Consider the following 22,806-nt stretch of genomic DNA (forward strand, 5'->3'; position numbering starts at 1 on the left):
CGCCCTCCGTGACGTCGGCAAAACCCTTGCCTTTCATTCTTGTACCTTTGTATATACTTGTTAGTTATCGTCTATATCCATCTATCTACACTTGTCGATACATGATTTATCTCTATCTATTTATGCCTGTGCCGTGCTTTCGTGCCGGTCTATTTATTTATCTATCTCTATCTCTTTTGGTCGCTATGGAAATGTGCTACTCCGAGTCGTCGTCTGGTTAGTGTTGCAATTTGTGCTTTTGTTCTTGTCGTTGTGGACCGTGCCGTCGAGCCGGTTGAGAGAGTGACGTGTTTGAATGTTGCGATCGCGAGTTCGTCTCGCCATGGCCGTAATGCCGAGCATGTCCCTTCTCTCGTATTTCCGTTGTTCCTTCTTTTGTTATTTGCATGCCTGAGGACCGAGCCTTCGAACCGGTTAGGGAAAATGGTAGAGCGTTCGATCATTTCGATCGTGGGTTTGTCCCGCCGTGATCGCGATGCCGAGCGTAACTCATTCCCTATGATTAGTTGACTTCGTTGCGCTACGGTCGCTAGCTCCTATTCCCGTCCCTCGGACGTGGTCATCGTGGACTCGATGTCGTTAACGACGCGATTCTTACCGCACACTCGAGACCTAAATGACCTAGTCTAGTGGGATACGAATTAGGGGACAACCTTCGTAGAACTGTCGGAGAAACTCGTTAGGTGAAGCTCCTGGCCGCGAGTCCACCTTGCCATGGCCATTGGGCTTTACCCCATTTCTCCCGTGTTTATCCTAACCACCTCGTACGCTTGTACCACTTCGACTATAGCATTCCCTCGGACCTAGCGGTGACAACCACATTGCTATGGACCTTAGGAATAGCCTTGTGCTGATTTAGATGCACAGTCATGGTGCCCTACGAGTGAGTTGGGATCGTGGGGTCGTATTCCTTTTATCCAACCGTCGTTGTTCCATGATGAGTTGGTCGAAAGAGTATGGACTCCATTCTTCTTCTCTCTTGTTCTCAATCCCGTCGATCCAGTAAGATGGGGATTAAGCCCCTTTTGCTTGTTTGATGTTTTGTTTCCAATCCCGCGATTCCCGCCGTTGCTATGGCGAGCGGATCAAAGAAGGTGAGTCCCGTGTCTTTTCCCGCCTTTTTGGTTCTTCGTGCTTAAACTCTTGTATGCTTGTACCTATATCGATCGTAGCATTTCTTTGGTTCTTGTGGTGACAACCGCACCGCAAAGAGCCTTAGTGATGTCATAGTGCATTTAGTGCACCTAGGTTGTGGTACCCTACAAGTGGTTTGAGTACTCGTGTTCCTTGTGTGTCACTCTTTTCCCCCGTCTCTTACCACGGCGAGTGGATGGGAAGAAGTAGACCACTCCCCTTTTCTTCTCTCCTTGTTCCACCCTCTCTTGGCTCTCGCCAACTACAATGGCGTATGGATTGAGAGAGACCGGAACTTCGCGTGCTCATAGTCTTTTCGATTCCTGTCGAATCTCCGTGACGCTTGGATCGAAGAGCCACTAGCTATGGTGTTTGCTTATGATAAGTTAGGGTCTAAGCCAATTATTAAAGTCGTACAGGTTGACTTAGTCGACCCAGGAAGTACCGGCTAGGCTAAGACTCCAGCTTGTACTTAGTGAACAACCATTCCCATTTCTTTTAGCCCAGAGATCGGACATCTGCCGAGAGGGCTAAGCCGTTTTCCTTTCGTTGCTCTTTTAGTGTAGTTGTTCCTCAGTCTTATGTCGTCTCTTTTCATAGTCTTTTGAGGTCTAGTGGTTTGATTGTTTCGCCTTGTTTGTCGTTTACGAGGAAGATGCTTCGGTTAGCGATGATCGAATCAGAACCAGTCGAAGGAAGGACATGCAGATAGGAGAAAGACCTTGGATGAGTACAACTACAAGTGAACTGAGGATCTTGGAAATGTCACTCGACAGGTGCCACGTCCCACCCAACCTCGTAGAATCCTATTAGACATGCAATATTATAGATGCTAGTGCTTTACTTTTATGCAAATGAAATGAGATAGGTTGCATGATAGAAATGCTTGTGAGCCATTGCCTTGTTGCAACCTATAACCCTTGCACACCCGCTGTTAGGTTAGAAGCTGCATACTACTTGCTACTGCTTCTGCTACGCATTATATCTGTGATGTGATGCAATGTGGGAGATTGGATGTGAGTGGATAAGGCACGAGGTGCCGATAACTGGATAATGAGATGGTAATGGAATTGGGGAGATCTTGGCGTGTGTCTTGGGTGTGTGGTGAGGGTTGAGTCGACCGAGCAGGATCTACGACGAGTCTTGGGACAAGCCTTGCCGGAGGACGCTACCTGGGCGTTCTCTATGAGAGTTACCTGTGGCGGGTACATGTGACATGGAGAGGTCCCGGAGTGGAGTGTCTTCATGGGACGAAGCGCCGGGATGGGAGGTGCTGTTTAGCACGGGGTAATCGGATGTCCCGTCGAGCGGGGAATCGGTTGGCCCCTCGTGAAGATGTCCTGTTTGGTCACCCTAAGGACTGAGATGTTCTGTGGACCGGGTCTTAGGAAGCCTTACACGCCACTCGCCTTATTATGGTGCGGGACGGATGTACGACCAGCTAGTGCGGTGCCACTACTACTAGGTTGATAGCAGATAGTGTAGGGAGGTACGGCCATGAGGACCCACACCCTCCTAAGACAGCGTAGTGACCTTGGGGGCCCGGTACTACGCCTCACAGTCTCAGCATGCCGGTGGTACTCCGGTATGGCCCCAGTTCTGAGTGGTAGGGTGGCATCGTATTTAGTTGGGAGGCAGCTCGGAATCAGCCTAGACGGGGGCCACCGTCGATGATGGTGATCTTGTGGTTAGTGTAAACCTCTGCAGAGTTTGGTTGATCGATCGATACATATGCCGACTCGTCGGCTATGGACCTTTCCTAAGTACAGCTTCACTTGACTAGTGAGAGGAGTCCCTTCTACCTTCCCCTGGGTTTGTGTTGGATCCGGCGTTGGCCGTTGAGGCAAGGCACGAGCGGGAGTCGTACTTGCCGCCTAGAGAGTGAGAGTGTGGTGAGATGTGTGTGATGGGATGGATGGATGGACGTGTGGTTGAGATGGATTAAAACCTGATGAATTATTATTATTAAATATTGATGAACTTGCATAGGAAAGACTACAGCCATATATATAGGCCTCTTGATCTACCCTCTGCATTCCACTTACCACAAAGCTTACGCAAAAGCATAGGGTGGGAGCCAGTGGCCAGTACAAATCGTACTGAAAGTTGTTTAGCAGGTTTCGAACGTGGTCTATGACGATAACTTTGGAGAATAGAAGGATTAGGTGGTCTCGTTCCTGCGCTCAAGTTTGGTTCGGAGATGAAGGCTACGCCCGCTGATAAACTACGCCGACTCTGATGATTGCCCGTGAAGGAGGAGCCTTCACCGCTGACGCGCTACATCAACTCTGATATAGACCCGTGTGTGTTTTTCCCGCTAGAAAAACGATGTAATAGGCTTGTTGACCAAGAGTTGTAAAGCAAATGTGTTGTAATCTTGTTTCTCACGATGTATGACTACGATAACGGCTGATATATGATAATGCGATGGTTCAATTTTTGGATTATCACATTATAATTCGAATCTGTAGATTTTTCCCTTTGTGGAAAAATTTAGGTCGTTTCAGTTGGTATCAGAGCCATACTTGACCCTAGGACGAGACCTTTAGGACCAAACACTAGCCTAGAGGCCAAACATTCTATCCTTTGTAGAGTTATATATGCTAACACTTGTTTTCCCCCTCCGCCTTGAATTCTGCTGCTAACTGACCTCCCTGTTTCATAAAGTTGACCATTGGAAAACTTTTCCCATACCCGCCCACGCTAGATCGATAGTCGTGTGAGACTTTGAAGGCTTGAGAGTCGCCTCAAGTCAACACGATGCATTAGGAGTTGTAATGCTGTTTGAGTGCTTGGATCTTATGTTCTGGCGCTTCTTCTGCTTCTTGTTGCTTGAGTGTAAGTCATAGAACCTGTTTTATGCGAGTAAGACTCTGGATCCCGTCCAACCTAGTCGACTAAACCTAAGACCATCCCGAGACTGGATAAGTAACCATGACTGACACAGCTGAAAAAGGGTGTAAAGCTGATGCATCTTGTTTTACCCAACCATTTCGAAATTGTTTTCAGTTTCCAACTAAACCTATCTTCAAAATTGCCCCTCCTTTTGGTTGAAAAAGTTTCCCACTTTTACAAAAGCATCTTGGTTTCAAAAGGAAAAATGTTTCAAAACTCTCTCAATAACTTTCGTTTTCACAAAGAAAGCCATTTTAACCCCTTTCTCAACTCAATTTTATTCAAAAGCTATTTATGAAACGGTTTAAAACAAGTCATCTTACAAAAAGTATGACAAACTCGCTTCAGAAAAACAAAAGTTTTGATTTTGACTCAACAAAGTGGTTTTTAAATCAAAGATTTTTGGCTCAGTTTTGTTTTAAAGGCCTTTGATTTTATCTCGAAAGCCAAATTCCTTTCAAAAATCCATCTTGTCTTAAAAAAAAAACTTTCAAGTTTCAAAAGTGTTTTGTTTGCGAAAGCTCTAAAAAAAAGAGAGAAATGATTTCTAACCATTTTCAAAACTAGATTGTTTAATTCAAATAAAAGAGAGCAACACCTCATTTAGAAAACTAAAAGAGTTTCAAAGTCTCTTGATTTGAAATCTTTTACATCAAAAATCTTAAAATAATAATAATAATAAAATAAAAGAGTTTTAAAATCTCTTGGTTTGAAATCTTTTATAACAAAACCTTCAGAAGATTTGGTTTTCAAAACTTGCATTGATTTCAACCCTCTTCAAAAGCTCTCTTCAATTTGAAGTCAAAAAAAACCTTTGACTTTGTAAAAGCGATTTCACCCTATTTTTGAAACCTGTTTCCAAAAAAAAAATCCCTCCCTTCAAAAGCCTTTTTCAAAAGGTGATGCATGAAAAACAGCTGGTGAAGGCCAACAACCCTAGCTATGTTTAAGCCTGCCATACTCACGTTGAGGGCCAGTTGTTCATAGACCCCGTGCGATTCTTGGACACCCATCGCCTTGGTGTAAAAATTTGGATACCCAGCAACTGCAAGTGAGCCTTGGATACCCTCGGAACATGACTCACCCTCATTTTGGAAAAGGTTATAGGAGCGACCATACTGAAAGTGAAACAACTCAGAAGTAAGAAAGGCTTTGGGGACGACACCTTCGTTTCTTCACCGACCGAGCAACGCCTAAATCTCGGGGACGAGATTCCTGTAAGGTGGGTGGACTGTAACATCCCGGATTTTTACGAAAACCAAAAATACGAAGTTTTTAAAATTTTTGGTGTAATTATGTGAATCATATAATTTTTAGGTTTAACTCGATCCTAACCCGCTAATAAATCATGGCATACTATAGAGTTGTTTGTAGACGAGTGCCTTTGTTCGTGAGTCGTCTTGAGTCGGGTCTTGTTTAGGGTTTTAAGTTCCTTTCGAAGTGCACAAATTCGTAGCAAAATCTTTCTGAATCTCTATTGAGCCTATCTCAAAGGCGAAGCGAATCCCTACTCGACGTTTTCGTTGGAGTACGTCTCAAACTCCTTTAATCCTTTTTGAACTCTTTTCCAAATTCCCTTCTCAAACATTTTCTCGTGATAATCTTATCTCCACTGCTAAATCTACCTCAAGTTCATGGCAACTCATCTCAATCTCTTTTTCCTTTTCCTCTTAACCATTTTAGCAAAATGGAAAAGCCTTCCTTCTTCTTTTGGGCTCCAACTCCTTCTCTTTCTCTCCCTCTGCTGGCCCAGCAGCCAGACCAGCCCAACCAGCGCGCGCGGCCCAACCGGCCTGCTCGCACCTTGCCCTGGCCCAACCCGCAGCACCGGCCCACCTCCCTCCCTCCTTTGCCTCGGCCCAGATCGGCTGCCCACCCCAACCCCACGCGGCCCAGATCCCCCCTGGCCCAAGTCGCGGCCTGTTAGGCCCAGCAGGCAGCGCCCCCTGCGCCCCAACCCTAGGAGCAAGTCGCTCCCAGACGCCGCCGCCATGGACGAGCACCCCCGCACCCGCGCCCGCGCCTGCCCCTCCACCTCGGCGTTCGTGCCGATGCGCGCCACGCGTCCTGGAGTACGGACGCCGAGGCATCTCGCCGTTCGTGCCCTAGAACCCTAGCCAGTGCCCCTTTAAAAGCGTTGCAGCCGCCGCTCCCCTCTTCCTTCCCATGGCGCCGCCACCCCCGTCTCCTCTTCCTTTCCTTCCTGCTGCGCCGCCGCACCGGAGCTGAGGCCTCGCCATCGCCATCGCCGTCGCCTGGGGCTTCACCAATCGTCGCGTCCGCGCCCAAGGACCAGCGCCGCCCTAGAGGAGCAGCGACGTCGAGCTCCACTCCGTCCACGCCACGGCCTCGCCCGGGAGCCCCGACGTCGAGCTCCACTCCGTGCTCCAACACGACGCCGCGACCATCCTTGTCGAGCCCCGACGCGTCCTCGACCTGGCCGGCCGCGCGGACGCCCCGCCGCGCCAAGCCCCGTCCCCGCGCACCAGCCGTAGCGGCGCCGCGTCCGCGACACGCCTCGTCCTCGGCACCACCCTGCGCCCTCGTCACGGTCGCCACGTCCAGGAGCGACGCCGCGGCGAGTCTCCGCCGAGCTTCATCCACGACGCCGCCCCGGAGCCGTCCACCTTCGTCGTGCACCGAGCAGGAGCTCCGCCGAGCCCCTTGCCGACCCCGACCCCGCGACGCCGTCGTCCCCGCGCCGTGTCGACCTCGCCCACGCCCCGACGCACCTGTGACCCCGACGCCAGGACATCGCCATGGTCACCGCGTCAGCGCTGGTCATGGTGATTGCGACCCCGAGCCAGAACGTGCAGCAGCGGTACCACCTCACACGGGGCTCCTTGCTGTCGCCAGTGAGTAGCCGAAACCTCAAGCCATCCCTTTCCACTTTGTCGATGTGCTCCTATCTGAGACTGGCCTTCGTGCCGTGTGTTACCACTGTCACAGGGAGCCACGGACCTGCTGCGCCTCCCGCAGAGCCGCAACACCGAGCCTACCTCGTTGCCGACCAAGACCGTGCCTTCACCATTGCTGCAGCAAGCCGCGACCAAGCTGTAGAAGCCCGCTGCCATCCTCGCCACCAAGGTCGAACCTTGAACTGAGTTGACGCCCTCCGTGACGTCGGCAAAACCCTTGCCTTTCATTCTTGTACCTTTGTATATACTTGTTAGTTATCGTCTATATCCATCTATCTACACTTGTCGATACATGATTTATCTCTATCTATTTATGCCTGTGCCGTGCTTTCGTGCCGGTCTATTTATTTATCTATCTCTATCTCTTTTGGTCGCTATGGAAATGTGCTACTCCGAGTCGTCGTCTGGTTAGTGTTGCAATTTGTGCTTTTGTTCTTGTCGTTGTGGACCGTGCCGTCGAGCCGGTTGAGAGAGTGACGTGTTTGAATGTTGCGATCGTGAGTTCGTCTCGCCATGGCCGTAATGCCGAGCATGTCCCTTCTCTCGTATTTCCGTTGTTCCTTCTTTTGTTATTTGCATGCCTGAGGACCGAGCCTTCGAGCCGGTTAGGGAAAATGGTAGAGCGTTCGATCATTTCGATCGTGGGTTCGTCCCGCCGTGATCGCGATGCCGAGCGTAACTCATTCCCTGTGATTAGTTGACTTCGTTGCGCTACGGTCGCTAGCTCCTATTCCCGTCCCTCGGACGTGGTCATCGTGGACTCGATGTCGTTAACGACGCGATTCTTACCGCACACTCGAGACCTAAATGACCTAGTCTAGTGGGATACGAATTAGGGAACAACCTTCGTAGAACTGTCAGAGAAACTCGTTAGGTGAAGCTAATGGCCGCGAGTCCACCTTGCCATGGCCATTGGGCTTTACCCCATTTCTCCCGTGTTTATCCTAACCACCTCGTACGCTTGTACCACTTCGACTATAGCATTCCCTCAGACCTAGCGGTGACAACCACATCGCTATGGACCTTAGGAATATTAGCCTTGTGCTGATTTAGATGCACAGTCATGGTGCCCTACGAGTGGGTTGGGATCGTGGGGTCGTATTCCTTTTATCCAACCGTCGTTGTTCCATGATGAGTTGGTCGAAAGAGTATGGACTCCATTCTTCTTCTCTCTTGTTCTCAATCCCGTCGATCCAGTAAGATGGGGATTAAGCCCCTTTTGCTTGTTTGATGTTTTGTTTCCAATCCCGCGATTCCCGCCGTTGCTATGGCGAGCGGATCAAAGAAGGTGAGTCCCGTGTCTTTTCCCGCCTTTTTGGTTCTTCGTGCTTAAAATCTTGTATGCTTGTACCTATATCGATCATAGCATTTCTTTGGTTCTTGTGGTGACAACCGCACCGCAAAGAGCCTTAGTGATGTCATAGTGCATTTAGTGCACCTAGGTTGTGGTACCCTACAAGTGGTTTGAGTACTCGTGTTCCTTGTGTGTCACTCTTTTCCCCCGTCTCTTACCATGGCGAGTGGATGGGAAGAAGTAGACCACTCCCCTTTTCTTCTCTCCTTGTTCCACCCTCTCTTGGCTCTCGCCAACTACAATGGCGTATGGATTGAGAGAGACCGGAACTTCGCGTGCTCATAGTCTTTTCGATTCCTGTCGAATCTCCGTGACACTTGGATCGAAGAGCCACTAGCTATGGTGTTTGCTTATGATAAGTTAGGGTCTAAGCCAATTATTAAAGTCGTACCGGTTGACTTAGTCGACCCAGGAAGTACCGGCTAGGCTAAGACTCCAGCTTGTACTTAGTGAACAACCATTCCCATTTCTTTTAGCCCAGAGATCGGACATCCGCCGAGAGGGCTAAGCCATTTTCCTTTCGTTGCTCTTTTAGTGTAGTTGTTCCTCAGTCTTATGTCGTCTCTTTTCGTAGTCTTTCGAGGTCTAGTGGTTTGATTGTTTCGCCTTGTTTGTCGTTTACGAGGAAGATGCTTCGGTTAGCGATGATCGAATCAGAACCAGTCGAAGGAAGGACATGCAGATAGGAGAAAGACCTTGGATGAGTACAACTACAAGTGAACTGAGGATCTTGGAAATGTCACTCGACAGGTGCCACGTCCCACCCAACCTCGTAGAATCCTATTAGACATACAATATTATAGATGCTAGTGCTTTACTTTTATGCAAATGAAATGAGATAGGTTGCATGATAGAAATGCTTGTGAGCCATTGCCTTGTTGCAACCTATAACCCTTGCACACCCGCTGTTAGGTTAGCAGCTGCATACTACTTGCTACTGCTTCTGCTACGCATTATATCTGTGATGTGATGCAATGTGGGAGATTGGATGTGAGTGGATAAGGCACGAGGTGCCGATAACTGGATAATGAGATGGTAATGGAATTGGGGAGATCTTGGCGTGTGTCTTGGGTGTGTGGTGAGGGTTGAGTCGACCGAGCAGGATCTACGACGAGTCTTGGGACAAGTCTTGCCGGAGGACGCTACTTGGGCGTTCTCTATGAGAGTTACCTGTGGCGGGTACATGTGACAGGGAGAGGTCCCGGAGTGGAGTGTCTTCATGGGACGAAGCGCCGGGATGGGAGGTGTTGTTTAGCACGGGGTAATCGGATGTCCCGTCGAGCGGGGCATCGGTTGGCCCCTCGTGAAGATGTCCTGTTTGGTCACCCTAAGGATTGAGATGTTCTGTGGACCGGGTCTTAGGAAGCCTTACACGCCACTCGCCTTATTATGGTGCGGGACGGATGTACGACTAGCTAGTGCGGTGCCACTACTACTAGGTTGATAGCAGATAGTGTAGGGAGGTACGGGCATGAGGACCCACATCCTCCTAAGACAACGTAGTGACCTTGGAGGCCCGGTACTACGCCTCACAGTCTCAGCATGCCGGTGGTACTCCGGTATGGCCCCAGTTCTGAGTGGTAGGGTGGCATCGTATTTAGTTGGGAGGCAGCTCGGAATCAGCCTAGACGGGGGCCACCGTCGATGATGGTGATCTTGTGGTTAGTGTAAACCTCTGCAGAGTTTGGTTGATCGATCGATACATATGCCGACTCGTCGGCTATGGACCTTTCCTAAGTACAGCTTCACTTGACTAGTGAGAGGAGTCCCTTCTACCTTCCCCTGGGTTTATGTTGGATCCGGCGTTGGCCGTTGAGGCGGGAGTCGTACTTGCCACCTAGAGAGTGAGAGTGTGGTGAGATGTGTGTGATGGGATGGATGGATGGACGTGTGGTTGAGATGGATTAAAACCTGATGAATTATTATTATTAAATATTGATGAACTTGCATAGGAAAGACTACAACCATATATATAGGCCTCTTGATCTACCCTCTGCATTTCACTTACCACAAAGCTTACGCAAAAGCATAGGGTGGGAGCCAGTGGCCAGTACAAATCGTACTGAAAGTTGTTTAGCAGGTTTCGAACGTGGTCTGTGACGATAACTTTGGAGAATAGAAGGATTAGGTGGTCTCGTTCCTGCGCTCAAGTTTGGTTCGGAGATGAAGGCTACGCCCGCTGATAAACTACGCCGACTCTGATGATTGCCCGTGAAGGAGGAGCCTTCACCGCTGACGCGCTACATCAACTCTGATATAGACCCGTGTGTGTTTTTCCCGCTAGAAAAACGATGTAATAGGCTTGTTGACCAAGAGTTGTAAAGCAAATGTGTTGTAATCTTGTTTCTCACGATGTATGACTACGATAACGGCTGATATATGATAATGCGATGGTTTAATTTTTGGATTATCACATTATAATTCGAATCTGTGGATTTTTCCCTTTGTGGAAAAATCTAGGTCATTTCACATGTGGTTGGAGATGGGGTTTCATGACAAGTAACATGGCAGAGATGTTTAATAGTCTTCTTAGAGGTTGTCGTGGGCTGCCTGTTACGCTATTGCCTCATTCACTTTCTACAAGCTCAACTCTTGGTTCGTTGCGCGGAAGAAACATGCTAGATCCCTATGGTTGCAAGGGAAAACTTGGCCACTTCTAGCCACCGAGCAACTAGCTTTCTCTAAGAGAAAATCAAAGCGACAGAAGGGTTCATGTTTTGATCCAATAAGACATGGCTATGAGATTCTTGAGGGAGGAGGAACCAACATTGGTGGAGAGGATCGAGGCGCTCGAAAACATAAGGTCATAATCAATGAAAATAGATGCACCTGTGGGAAACCTAGAATATACCACAGGCCTTGCTCTCATATGATCACAGCTTGTCGTCTTAGGCGTGTCGACACTGAGATTCCTCCCCGTATAGCCGTGGAGTTCTCATTGACAAATCTAAGAAGTACATGGCACCCTCAATTTGAGCCATTTCTAGACGAGAGCCAATGGCCCACTTATGATGGACCCAAGTACGTGGCTGATTTAGGGTTACTATGGAAGAGTAGAGGCCCGAGGAGACGGAAGCGGTTTAAGATGGACATGGACCGAGCTACCAAAGGTCGGTCCACTAGTAGCAAGGTTGGCACTCATTTTGTAGAAGACACCCAAAAAATCTCGTTGCTCTAAGTTCCACAAGCCGGGTCATAATAGAAGGAAATGTCCACAATTGATAAGAGAGGAGGTACTTTTACATGTGTTATACAATTGTTTAGGTTTCCTTTTTTTAATTTACATAATATGTCTTATTTATGTAATGTTACTTTCATACTAACTTTTTGTTCTCACTTATGTTACAGTATGGATCGAACCCTGCTTGACCCGAGGTTCGATGAGAAACATCGAGCTCGGAGGATCGAGGATGGAGAGGTACCCTTCTTTTACCACTTGTATTACTTGTATTACTTATTACTTGTTTTGATCCATTTTTCATTTGAATAACTTTCGTATGTTTCTGTTTGTTGTTTTCATTGTAGGTGCTCCACTGTTTGAGACCCATGACCCACGAGGCTGCTACAAGCATGGTGTACGACGAGAAGTACACGCCCCTTTTGAAGAGGGCCAACCTTGCTGCAGTCGCTCGTGTGTGCCGTCGCGGTACTCCACCTTTCAACCCAGCGGCGTTGACAGCTTTGATCGATAGGTGGCGTCCTGAGACACACACCTTCCACCTTCCTTGTGGAGAGATGACCGTCACTCTAGAGGACACAGCCATGATCCTTGGAGTGAGAATCAGAGGTTTTCCAGTGACCGGAGACACTGAGTCCGAAGGGTGGGAGAACCGAGTGCATAACTTCTTGGGACGTGCACTACCAGAGCTTGAGGCAGGCAAGAAGAGAAGGAGCAGCGGGGTACCACTTAGGTGGCTTCGAGAGCAGTGGCATCAGTGTCCACCAGACGCTGATGAAGCCACAGTGAACTACTACTGCAGAGCATATGTTCTTCACATGTTCGGTACGGTTCTCTTCCCAGATGGCACTGGAGACACGGCTTCCTGGATGTACATCCCGTTCTTGCAAAATTGGGATGACGCTGGGAATAGAAGCTGGGGCTCAGCCATCTTGGCTTTCTTGTACCGCCAGCTGTGTGAGGCTTGTCAGAGGGCTGGAGGTACACATTCTACTATGTCTGGGTGCATGCCACTCCTGCAGGTACATAATTTGAGTCTTTCCTTTCACTTGCAAGGCATTTATTTCATGATAGACCTATGATACTCAGTTCTTCTTTCTTTTGAATGCAGATTTGGATGTGGGAGAGGCTTCCTGTTGGAAGACCACATAGGATGCAACAGCCACCTGCTTGGTTCCCGGAAGGGGACACAATCGTTGCTCCTACGGTGGCTCACCTCTACGAGCGTACGAGCGGGGTGTACCACGTCTCCCGTCACACTTACATTAGCTACACCAATGAGATGGACACCCTTCAACCACAACACGTAAGTCTACCAACAATTTATTTGACTTGTAGCAATCTATATGGACATAGTACTCAACGCAGTCGTTGTTTTCAGGTTGAGTGGAGACCGTACAGGAGGGAAAGGATCCTTGGCTTGGCACTTAGCACAGTGTGTAGGGCGGATGAGGATTTGTGGACTATGAGGTGCCCCCTCATATGTTTCTATGCGGTTGAGTACCACCTCCCGCACCGTGTCGCCCGACAATTTGGTAGGCTCCAACCTTGTCCACCGGAGGACTTCTCCACGAGTTGGCAGCTACATAGGTACCTCGCTTAAATTCTCAAAGTTGACTCTTCCATTTCGTTAATTCTAATGGTCCTTGTACTAACCATTTCCCGATTTGACAGGTTGAATCGTCAGCGACAGAAGAAGATTACGAACTGGCAGGCCGAACACCAGAGATACATTGATGAGTGGCTACATTATGAGCAGAATAACATGAGAATTCATGCCGTGCACCGCAACAATGCGTTCAATGAGTACCTCGCGTGGCTAGGGCTAAGGACAAGGTTGTGCTTGAGGCCTGCATGGACGGAGCAAGACATCGCTGACATCGCTAGTGAAGATGAGGGCGACTACGATGAAGCCACCAGGACAGGCCGACAAGTTGAGATTGCTCCTGTGCTGTCTAGAGCGGTTAGTCCTAATGTATTTGTATTTTGTTGACAGCTGTCTATTGTCAAATGATTTATACATATAGTATTTGTGAGCAGGGTACCGAAATCATGAGGACAGTCGCTGAACAAGGAAGGGCATTGATGATCCCTCCAGGTGCTCCAGATGAAGCTACCGAATTACGAGCAGCCCTACAGGTAATCCAACATCGAGCTCGTATATATTTGTTCGCCTGTATATATTTGTTACCCAATTAAAATAAAATATATATTCCATGCAGCGTGCAATGCATCGCCTGTGCAAGGTAGCCGCCCACCTTGGTTGTCGACAACCCACCGGCGTAGTGGAGCCCCAACAGTTTGGTGGAGCAGGCGGCTCTGAAGGAGCTGGCCCGTCTACCACGCATGGAGCTGGGGCTTCTACACAAGTTGAAGAGGAACAAGGACAAGGAGAAGGCAAGGGTTACGGGGTTGATGAACAAGAAGAGATTGGCATGTCACAGCTAGGTGATGCTCCACAAGGTACGCAGGGTGCCTCTACCTCTGGACGTCCACAAAGGGCGACCCGAGCTGTTGATAGGTACACTCCCGGTTCCCATGCGCTGCCAAGGGAAAGGCGTGGTGGTCGGCGTCCACGTTAGGGTAAAAACTGAAAGCTTTCATTGTACATGTTCCTTTGTTGTCCCATATTTGTGTGTTCCTAAGGTGCTCCCTACATCTTGTTCACAGGTCACAATATGGATATGGATGAGCTTCTTTTGTCTTCAACGACTTTGTGGATGGCTCGACAATGTCAAATGAACTATGTGCAAACTCTATGTGTTAATGCCAATTAACAATGTGTAATGAACTAGTGTATGGACTATGTGTGAACGACTATGTTATGTATGACCTACTCTAATATCCAATCAATTATGGACTATGATTGAACTTGTGCGCTCATGTATGGACTATGTGTGGATTATTTATTTACGTATGTGCGTATATAATTTGTATTACTATATGACTATGGATTTGTATTACTTTGTGACTATAGATTTGAATTACTTTGTGAATTGCTAAAATCTTTGGCAAAAATAAATAAAATACTGAGCCAAGACCTCGGCGTTTTTTCAATTCACGCCGAGGTAAGGGCCAACCTCAAACCTCTCTGAGTTGGCTGTGGTCGCCACGCCGAGGTAGCCAACCTCGGTGTGCAGGCACATCATGCCGAGCTTGAGACCTCGGCGTTTTTTCAATTGACGCCGAGGTAGGGGCCAAACCTGGACCTCTCTGGGTGCGCGATGCTCGGCACGCCGAGGTAGCCAACCTCGGCGAGCTGGGATTTCACGCCGACCATGATGATTTTTTTTACTTCGCTTTCCTTTCATTTTTTAGTTACCTTTTCGAACATATGGAAATCATCACTACTGTTTAGTAAATTTTAATTTTACTTAAGTATTTACAAGTTACAATATATACAGATTGTTTAATTAGGTTTTATTTTTTATTTTGTTTGGAGACCAAACTATAAAATTATTCATTATAAAATAACTTATCAAATAACTTCAAATTGGACTCGTTTCCCCTCAACGAATAAAGGCTTCGGCTATAAAAATCCTACCTAATGGGGAAAGAGTTGGCGAAGTCACAAGGACATGTACCACTAATGGGAGAAGCAATCCATGGCGTCGCACAAAAATCCTCAACATACATAGACATGTACCACTAGTTCGGACTCGCACATAAAGAATCCATTACATCCTCAAATATTATGGACCTCTAACCAGAAACATAGCCAGGTAGCAAATCGTCGTCGTCGGACTCACAAGCCTCCACCACCACTCCTTTTGCCTTTTCCGCCTTTTGCCTGTAGTAAGCAGCCGCAATTTCATCCACGGCTTGTGTTAACCATTCATCGTCCTCCTCCTGCTCTACCACCAAATTCTTTTGGCTATAGTAAGCAGCCTCCGCCTCATCCACGGCTTGTGTATACCATTCCTCCTCCTCATCCTCCTCCACCTGCAACACAAAGTCTGTAGCGCGGCTGGTTTTGCCTGCATTGTGCACATGTACATTATGCTCTTGTTGAGACATCTTAGAAGCATCATGCTCAAGCACAAGTTCGGCGAGAGCGTCCAATCTTGAGTTGTCCTCCTCATCCATGTTGTCGTCCGCCTCTTTGACTTCATCCTCCTTCATCTTGTCCATAGCTATCTTCTCCAAATAACTTGAACGAGCCACATCAGTGACCCAATCTCCGGTGCATCCAATCTCTTTAACAATGAAATAGCAATTGTTAGAAAAACAAAAGACATGAAACAGACATTAAAATTATTATTACTTACTAGCACACAATCTTTTCTCTAAACCCTTTATTTCGTCATACTCTTGAAGTACAGCTCTCCAAGAGTTCTCCTCTTCTTTTTGCTTGATACCTTCAAGCCTCCATTTCTCCCACATTACTTTTGCGGGGCTGTTGTGACGGCCCTCTCTTGCTTCACGACGTGCGTCTTCTTTGTAGTACTTCACATAGTTGTCCAACAGTTGGTTCCCGCATCGAAGATTAATGCCTAGTGCTTTCTTTTGCTCGCAGGTTTGGTAGAAGTCTCTTTTCCCATGCCAATACTCCCAATCACATTTCCTAGTGCTCTAATGTTGAATAAGAGATGATAATTAGTAAGAACACATATTGTTGTTCTAGCACTATCGAAAAAAACAGGAGCTCACCACATCGTAGTCTACCATATGACCACAAAAATATCCGACTCCTAGTTCGGAAGGAACTAAGCCGTAGCTAGCCTCAACACCACACTTGCATTTAACCGGAGGCGCTGCAGTAATAATCGTGTCATTCTTTTTCTTCTTTTCCTCCGGCCAATGAGACTTCGGACCATATAGCCACACTCTAAAACGACACTTTTCCATAGAATAATCCTGCCACAATTGAAAATCAATGGACTTTGAGCAAACTATATAAATTACTTGTAAGAAACCAAAAGTGGTATACTAGGAAAAGTGACTTACTGGATGCTTGTTGGGACACACAAACTCAAGACCTCGCGTCTGCTCTACCATACCTTGGTCACCACAAAAGCACTTAGGAGGGTCATCAAGGTGTCTTGCCGTAGCTACTTCCTTCTCCTCAGAAGTCATTGGTGGGGGGTTTGGTGGTGGCGGCACCCAACGTTTGAAGCGATCACGTGGAAACTTCCCGTGGCAAATACCCGCAAAAAGCAAGAACCGTGGGTCAAACTTGTCGGGGCCGTCGATCCACTGGAAGAAGAAGCACTTCTCATGGTCCTAGAAAAACAAACAAATAAATCATGCAAAGCGTTGGTGCAACCATAACCTACACTTTGAAAATTCAAACACAATTTCATAAACTTACATTGAATTGGCCACATGTGTAGAAACACCGTGCAGCGGTGTCAGGATGCCTAGATTGCATCACTTCTGCCGGCTTTTGACAATCACAATTTGGAACCGGGAGGTCCGGAGGTACCGGGGCATCCACACAAGAGGCGTCCGCATATAGCTCCCTCGGTCGACCGCGTTTTTTCTAATACTCTACTCGATACAGGTTCATCATCTACATCAACAAGTGTTACCATAACTAATGCCACATCTAATAGCACCAAGACATACAACACTAAGAGAGGACATGAACCGTACTTACTAAAAAGTTAACAAAGTGGCCCAATGCACTAAAGAGTAGCAAAACCCTAAAGAGTAGCAAACCCTAAACCATAATCCACAACATACAACACTAAATGAGGACATGAATCGTACATACTATACCATAGTAAACACGCATTTGAGTCAAATACTCATTGGATAAAAGACATTTCACAAATGACATGAAGCAAACCATTAATGACATATTCCATAAAAAACCACCACTAAAAACAAGATCCCAATGGATAAAATGGAAGAGGGGAAGGAGTAGTACCTTAGGAAACCGTTATAAGCCTCGATCCGAGACCTCTATGCTCGGTTTTAGGGTTTAGGGTTCGTGGGAAGAGAGAGGAAGAAAAAAAGGGGATGGGCACAAAGAAAGAATGAAGAGAGGAAGAAGAAGGGGCCTTGGCTCGGGCTGGTTAGGCAGAGCTCGGCGTCGAGTCGTGTGACGCCGAGCTATGTGGCTAGGCGATAAAGGGCAAAACGCCGAGGTTTGTGGGCCGCCGTGCGAATTGGGCCTCGCTGTGTCCAACCGCTGACCTCGGCGCTAGGTAATTTGACGCCGAGGTATGTGGCTCGGCGCTATGTCATTTCACGTCGTGATCCGGCCACGTGTTTTCGACGACCATGGTCGTCGATGACGTGGCACCACCTCGGCGTTGCGTCATACGACGCCGAGCCACATACCACGGCGTACTGTATGAGAACGCCGAAAAACGGTCTATTTTTAGAAATTGTTTCACGAGGGGTCTAATTGTAAAAAATGTTTTGAAAAAGGGCCAAATTGCAAAAAAACTACATAAGTGCGAAGGAACAATTTTCATGCATGGAAAATAAAAACTGAAAAGGAAACGCGGAATACAAAAATTGTCCACCCAACAATGGATTATTTTGAAATTAGATGTTTATTAATGGCAGCAAAATAAAGGTGATGAGTTCTAAGGAACAATTTTCTCCATGGAAAAGAAAAACAGAAAAGCAACAGGGGATGCAAAATTGTTCACCAAAAACAAAAAAAAGTTATAGCAGAAACAAATCCAAGGAACAATTTTCTGCATGGAAAGAAAAACAGAAAAGGAACAGGGGATGCAAAAGGCTCAGCAAAAACCAAAAAAATAGCAAAAACAAAAATCCGACCTGCCAAACAGTAAAGGAACAGGGGATGCAAAAGGCTCACCAAAAAACAAAAAAAATCCGACCTGCCGGATTCGAACCAGCGACCTAAGGATTGATCTGCAACATACTACAGTCTTCCGCTCTACCAACTGAGCTAAGGTCGGTTTGTGTTATTTGGATAACAAAATCTTTAAATCGTTATAAGACATGATAAATACAGTAACAGAAAACAATTATTCTACTATCCCAAAACATTCATTATGATTCTTAATATCACTAAACAGTAAAATTTACGTGTGCAATGGCGGATATTGCCTGTGATCTTTCGTGAGCCGTGTGAACCAAGCAATGAAAAAAAAACCTTTTTTCATATTTCAAAAAACAAGACCCATAGTAGGTGAGGACCGGTTTGAAACGGAAGAAGAGAGAACAGAGAGAAACAAGATAAAATATAGAAAAATGATAGGAATAAAATGTCCAAAGATAGAATTGGGAAAACACAGAAAGAGAGACTACACAGGAAGCAAGTATTCGGAATGCAGGAATGTACTATCACAAAAATCAGAAAAACAAAAAGAGTTGAAAAAAAAATCAGTGACAGTTTAATTAACAGATGTGTGATTGCACGTAATAATAATTAAATAAAGGTATATTTGGGAGTCCTCTGGCATCATGGTTTGGGTTCAAAAACTCGTATGACACTTACACCTACCTTTGCTTTCCTGTAGGTGGTGGCAGTAACTTTTAAGGGTCTATTTGGTTCCTTGTGTTATTTTTTAATATCTATCATATCAAATATTTAAACATATACATAAAATACTAAATATAAACTATTTATCAAACAAAAAACATAATTAGAAAGTAATTTGCGAGAGTCTAATTAGTCCATAATTAGACAATAATTGTTAAATAAAATAAAAATACTACAATATATGTTAAGAGATCTGCTCCAGTACTCCTCTTTCTAAAAATCACACGTATCTTGATGCAGCCTAATTATTGAATAAAATATTTCTTAATTATTTTTCACTTGTGTCACGCATTGGCTTGGGCCCGGAGCACCCTATCCAGCCCATGCGAACCAAAGTCGTACTCATCATTCTGGATCGTCGATATGTTTTGTTCGGATTATGTTCCTATTCACTGCTTGCATAAATTTTGACTGCGCCGGCAGCGGCATCCATGGCCACCGTCGCGGTGGCCGGCCTCACACACGAGTAGTAGCCGGCAGCCGACGTCCATCAAAAAGCGGTGCAGTCTGTGTGGACTTCCTCACGTGAAATAGAACAGTGCCGCCAGACCTCCTTTTTGGAATGGAACGACATCCATTGCCGAGGAAGGGAATGGAGGTGTTGCTGGCTGCGAGCACACAACGAGGAAAAGAATCCTCCAATGGATGAGTCGTCACGGAGCCTTGCCTGCACAGGCTCTTCCATGAAAATAGTACGTAGAAGAGATGAACTGCTGAACAGAATCCGAAGGAAGAGGGATTTTGAGTAGACATGAGTTCGACTTAGGTCTGGGCTTGGTGGGCCGAGAACATGCAAGACTCACGTAAAAAATGATTACGAAAATGTTTAATTAATGAGCTGAGCTGCTTCAAGATGTGTGCGTTTTTTTAAAAGAGGAGTATTGGAGCAGAAGCCATATGTGTTAAACTTAACACTCCCAACTAAACGCCACTAGTCCTCAGTCGTCCAATGATTACTCATAGAAGCTGCCTCGGACTTGTGCGAAGGAAGAGAAAACAATGGCCAGGAGTGGATTTTTTTTCTCTCCTTTTCCATGAAATCCACGTCAATCTACAGTATTCCGAAGGACAAGATTTGATGTTTTCTTTGCTCCAAACGCTGCACTTGTGTCTCATTTCTCCGTTTTGTGTTTCCTTCATTTTTTTTCTATACAAATCCTCCATTCCAAACACAGCCTAAAGTATATATAGGAGCTTGCACGAATGACAATGACGTACAGATAAGTGTACCTGCATTTTTTCCCCGTTGTCTTTTGACCATATGCCTTCTTGATCTTTTTGGTTATTTGATTTAGTCAATACCATACAGCTTTACCTATATGTGATAAAAATTTAGGATCATCTAGCAGTAAAACGGATTGGGATTCGAGTACAACAAATATAGCAAATAATTATAGGCAGTAGAACTGCACTTGTATGCACTAGATCTACTACACATAGAGAGAAGAAACAAAGAGGTTTAGGTGATTTGGATTAGACCATCACGGCGTCCATGGCGTCGATGTTGAGGCAGTGGTGGCGTTGTAGATCACGTCGGCCTTCGAGTCCGCACGTCGTAGGAGGACGACGGCGTGGTGGCACTTCCCGACGATGCTGCACTGGCCGGATCGGATGGCTCTAGGGTTTGAGTCGAGTGGGGCAAGGGTTTGAGTCGAGTGGGGCAACTTCCTCTCACTCAGTGCTTGCGGCCCCCACTCCTATACTTATAGTGCAGCGCGCCAGGGGCCCACCACTCCAATGGGTGGTTGAGCGCCCCCGATCAGGGCTTGGTCAAAAGGGGAACTGGCTCCAGCCGTTGGGCTGGGTCAGAGATAGATATCAACCCAACATTCTCCCCCTTGATCTCATCTATGCTCTTTTGCTTGGTTAACTCACCTCATCACAAATTAGTGTATTGAGCATGTTTCATCTTAACAGTTATTACTGTTAGATTAGACAGCCACAAACACTTTTCTGTTTAGAGATAAATTCTTGCCTTGGGCCCCTTACTATCCAGGAATAACAGGCTTTCCCTTAAACCCATGCCGGCTACATGTTCTCTGAACACATTGGACGGTAAGCCTTTCGTAAGCGGATCCGCTAGCATCTTTTCTGTGCTTATATGTTCAAGACTTATGACGTGATCCCGGATTTTATCCTTGACAACATAATATTTTATGTCAATGTGCTTGGCGGTATTGCTTGACTTATTGTTGTGAGCATACAACACTGCTGGCTCGTTGTCACAATACAACTTTAGTGGTTTATCGATGCTGTCGACCACCTTTAAACTGGGTATAAATTTCTTAAGCCAATTCACCTGTCCTGACGCCTCATAACAAGCAATAAACTCAGCATACATTGTGGACGATGCAGTGACTATTGTTTGTTTTGAGCTCTTCCATGATATGGCTCCTTGCGCGAGAGTGAATATATACCCTGAGGTAGACTTTCTATCATCTCCCGCGTAATCAGAATCTGAATACCCTACTATTTGTAGGTCATCAGATCTTCTGTAGGTTAACATGAGCCCTTTCGTGCCTTGCAAGTATCTTAAGGCTTTCTTTACTAGATTCCAGTGTTCCATACCTGGATTACTTTGATATCTACCAAGTAGCCCGGTCACAAAAGCCAGGTCTGGGCGTGTGCACACTTGAGCATACTGTAAGCTTCCGACAGCTGAAGCGTATGGAACGGCTTGCATGCGATCGCGCTCGAACTTGCTCTTGGGACATTGATGTTCCCCATACTTGTCACCTTTTACAATAGGAGCAGGTGAAGGTCTACACTCATGCATATTGGATTTCTTCAATATTTTCTCTATATATGCCTCTTGGGACAATCCCAATACCCCTCGACTTCTATCTCGGTGAATCTTTATGCCCAAGACAAAAGAAGCTTCACCTAAATCTTTCATATCAAAATTTGAGGACAAAAATCTTTTGGTTTCCTGCAGTAGAGTGACATCACTACTAGCTAGTAGAATGTCATCTACATACAGTACTAGGAAAATGTATTTCTCATTCTTAAACTTTGCATATACACAATTGTCCTCAACGTTCTCGCTGAGTAAAACCCTTGGCTACCAGTCTTGCTTTGTACTTTTCTATGTTCCCTTTGGAGTCACGTTTCACCTTGTAGACCCATTTGCAGCCTACTGTTTTGGCTCCTTCAGGAATTTCCTCTAGGTCCCAAACTTTTTTGGTACTCATAGACTTTAATTCATCTTCCATGGCTTCTTGCCACTTAGATGCTTCGGTGCTCCTCATGGCTTCTTCAAATGAAGTGGGTTCATCCTCCATCTGAACTTCTTCGCATTCATAGACTATATAGTCATCTGGAATAGGAGACTTTCTCGCTCTTTGAGGTCTACCAGAAGTTTCTGCTACTGGCATTTCTTCTTGAGGTTGCTCTTGTTGGGGCTGCTGTTCTTCAACTATGAGTTCATTCGGCTCCTGAAGGACAGGTTCCGAATTAGCCATAGGCGAAAAAGCAGCAGGTGTTGTCACTACTGGTGTAGATCCAACAACAACAGACAGTGTAAAGTAGGGTTCTTGCACCATGGGAATGGGCACGAACACCCGCTTCTCTTCAAGGGTAATTTCTCGCGCTGCCTTGCTCCCCCTGATCATCTGATCTTCTAGAAAACTAGCGTGTCTCGTCTACCAGGGCAGTAGGAACGATAACCTTTTGACTTTTCTGGATAGCCAATAAAATGACAACTTACTATTTTGGGGTCTAGCTTTCCTATGTTTGGGTTAAATACTTTTGCTTCAGCAGGGCTCCCCCAGACACGCAGATGGTTGACTGAGGGTTTCTTGCCGGTCCACAACTCATACGGTGTTTTAAGTACTGACTTGCTTGGAACTCTGTTGAGAAT

The 22,806-nt window shown here is 46.4% G+C and overlaps 1 protein-coding gene and 1 non-coding gene across 2 annotated transcripts; one reads left to right on the plus strand and one right to left on the minus strand.

Moving 5' to 3' along the window:
* LOC8065364 (protein MAIN-LIKE 1) lies at nt 11,034-12,865 on the plus strand. Its single transcript, XM_021453525.1, has 5 exons — nt 11,034-11,104; nt 11,650-11,719; nt 11,827-12,501; nt 12,591-12,705; nt 12,861-12,865. The coding sequence occupies exons 1-5, from the start codon at nt 11,034-11,036 to the stop codon at nt 12,863-12,865; spliced, it is 936 nt and encodes a 311-aa protein (XP_021309200.1).
* TRNAY-GUA lies at nt 18,274-18,360 on the minus strand. Its single transcript is given in 2 exon segments — nt 18,274-18,309; nt 18,324-18,360. It is a non-coding gene; the product is annotated as a tRNA-Tyr (tRNA).

This window comes from Sorghum bicolor, chromosome 2 (assembly GCF_000003195.3).
Source record: "Sorghum bicolor cultivar BTx623 chromosome 2, Sorghum_bicolor_NCBIv3, whole genome shotgun sequence".
Lineage (NCBI taxonomy): Eukaryota > Viridiplantae > Streptophyta > Magnoliopsida > Poales > Poaceae > Sorghum > Sorghum bicolor.

Coding starts and splice junctions, on each gene's coding strand:
- LOC8065364 (XM_021453525.1), top strand. CDS start 11,034: ATGGCTATGAGATTCTTGAGGGAGGAGGAACCAACATTGGTGGAGAGG. Junction 11,720..11,826: donor GGAGGATCGAGGATGGAGAG/GTACCCTTCTTT, acceptor TTTTCATTGTAG/GTGCTCCACTGTTTGAGACC. Junction 12,502..12,590: donor GGTGCATGCCACTCCTGCAG/GTACATAATTTG, acceptor TTTTGAATGCAG/ATTTGGATGTGGGAGAGGCT.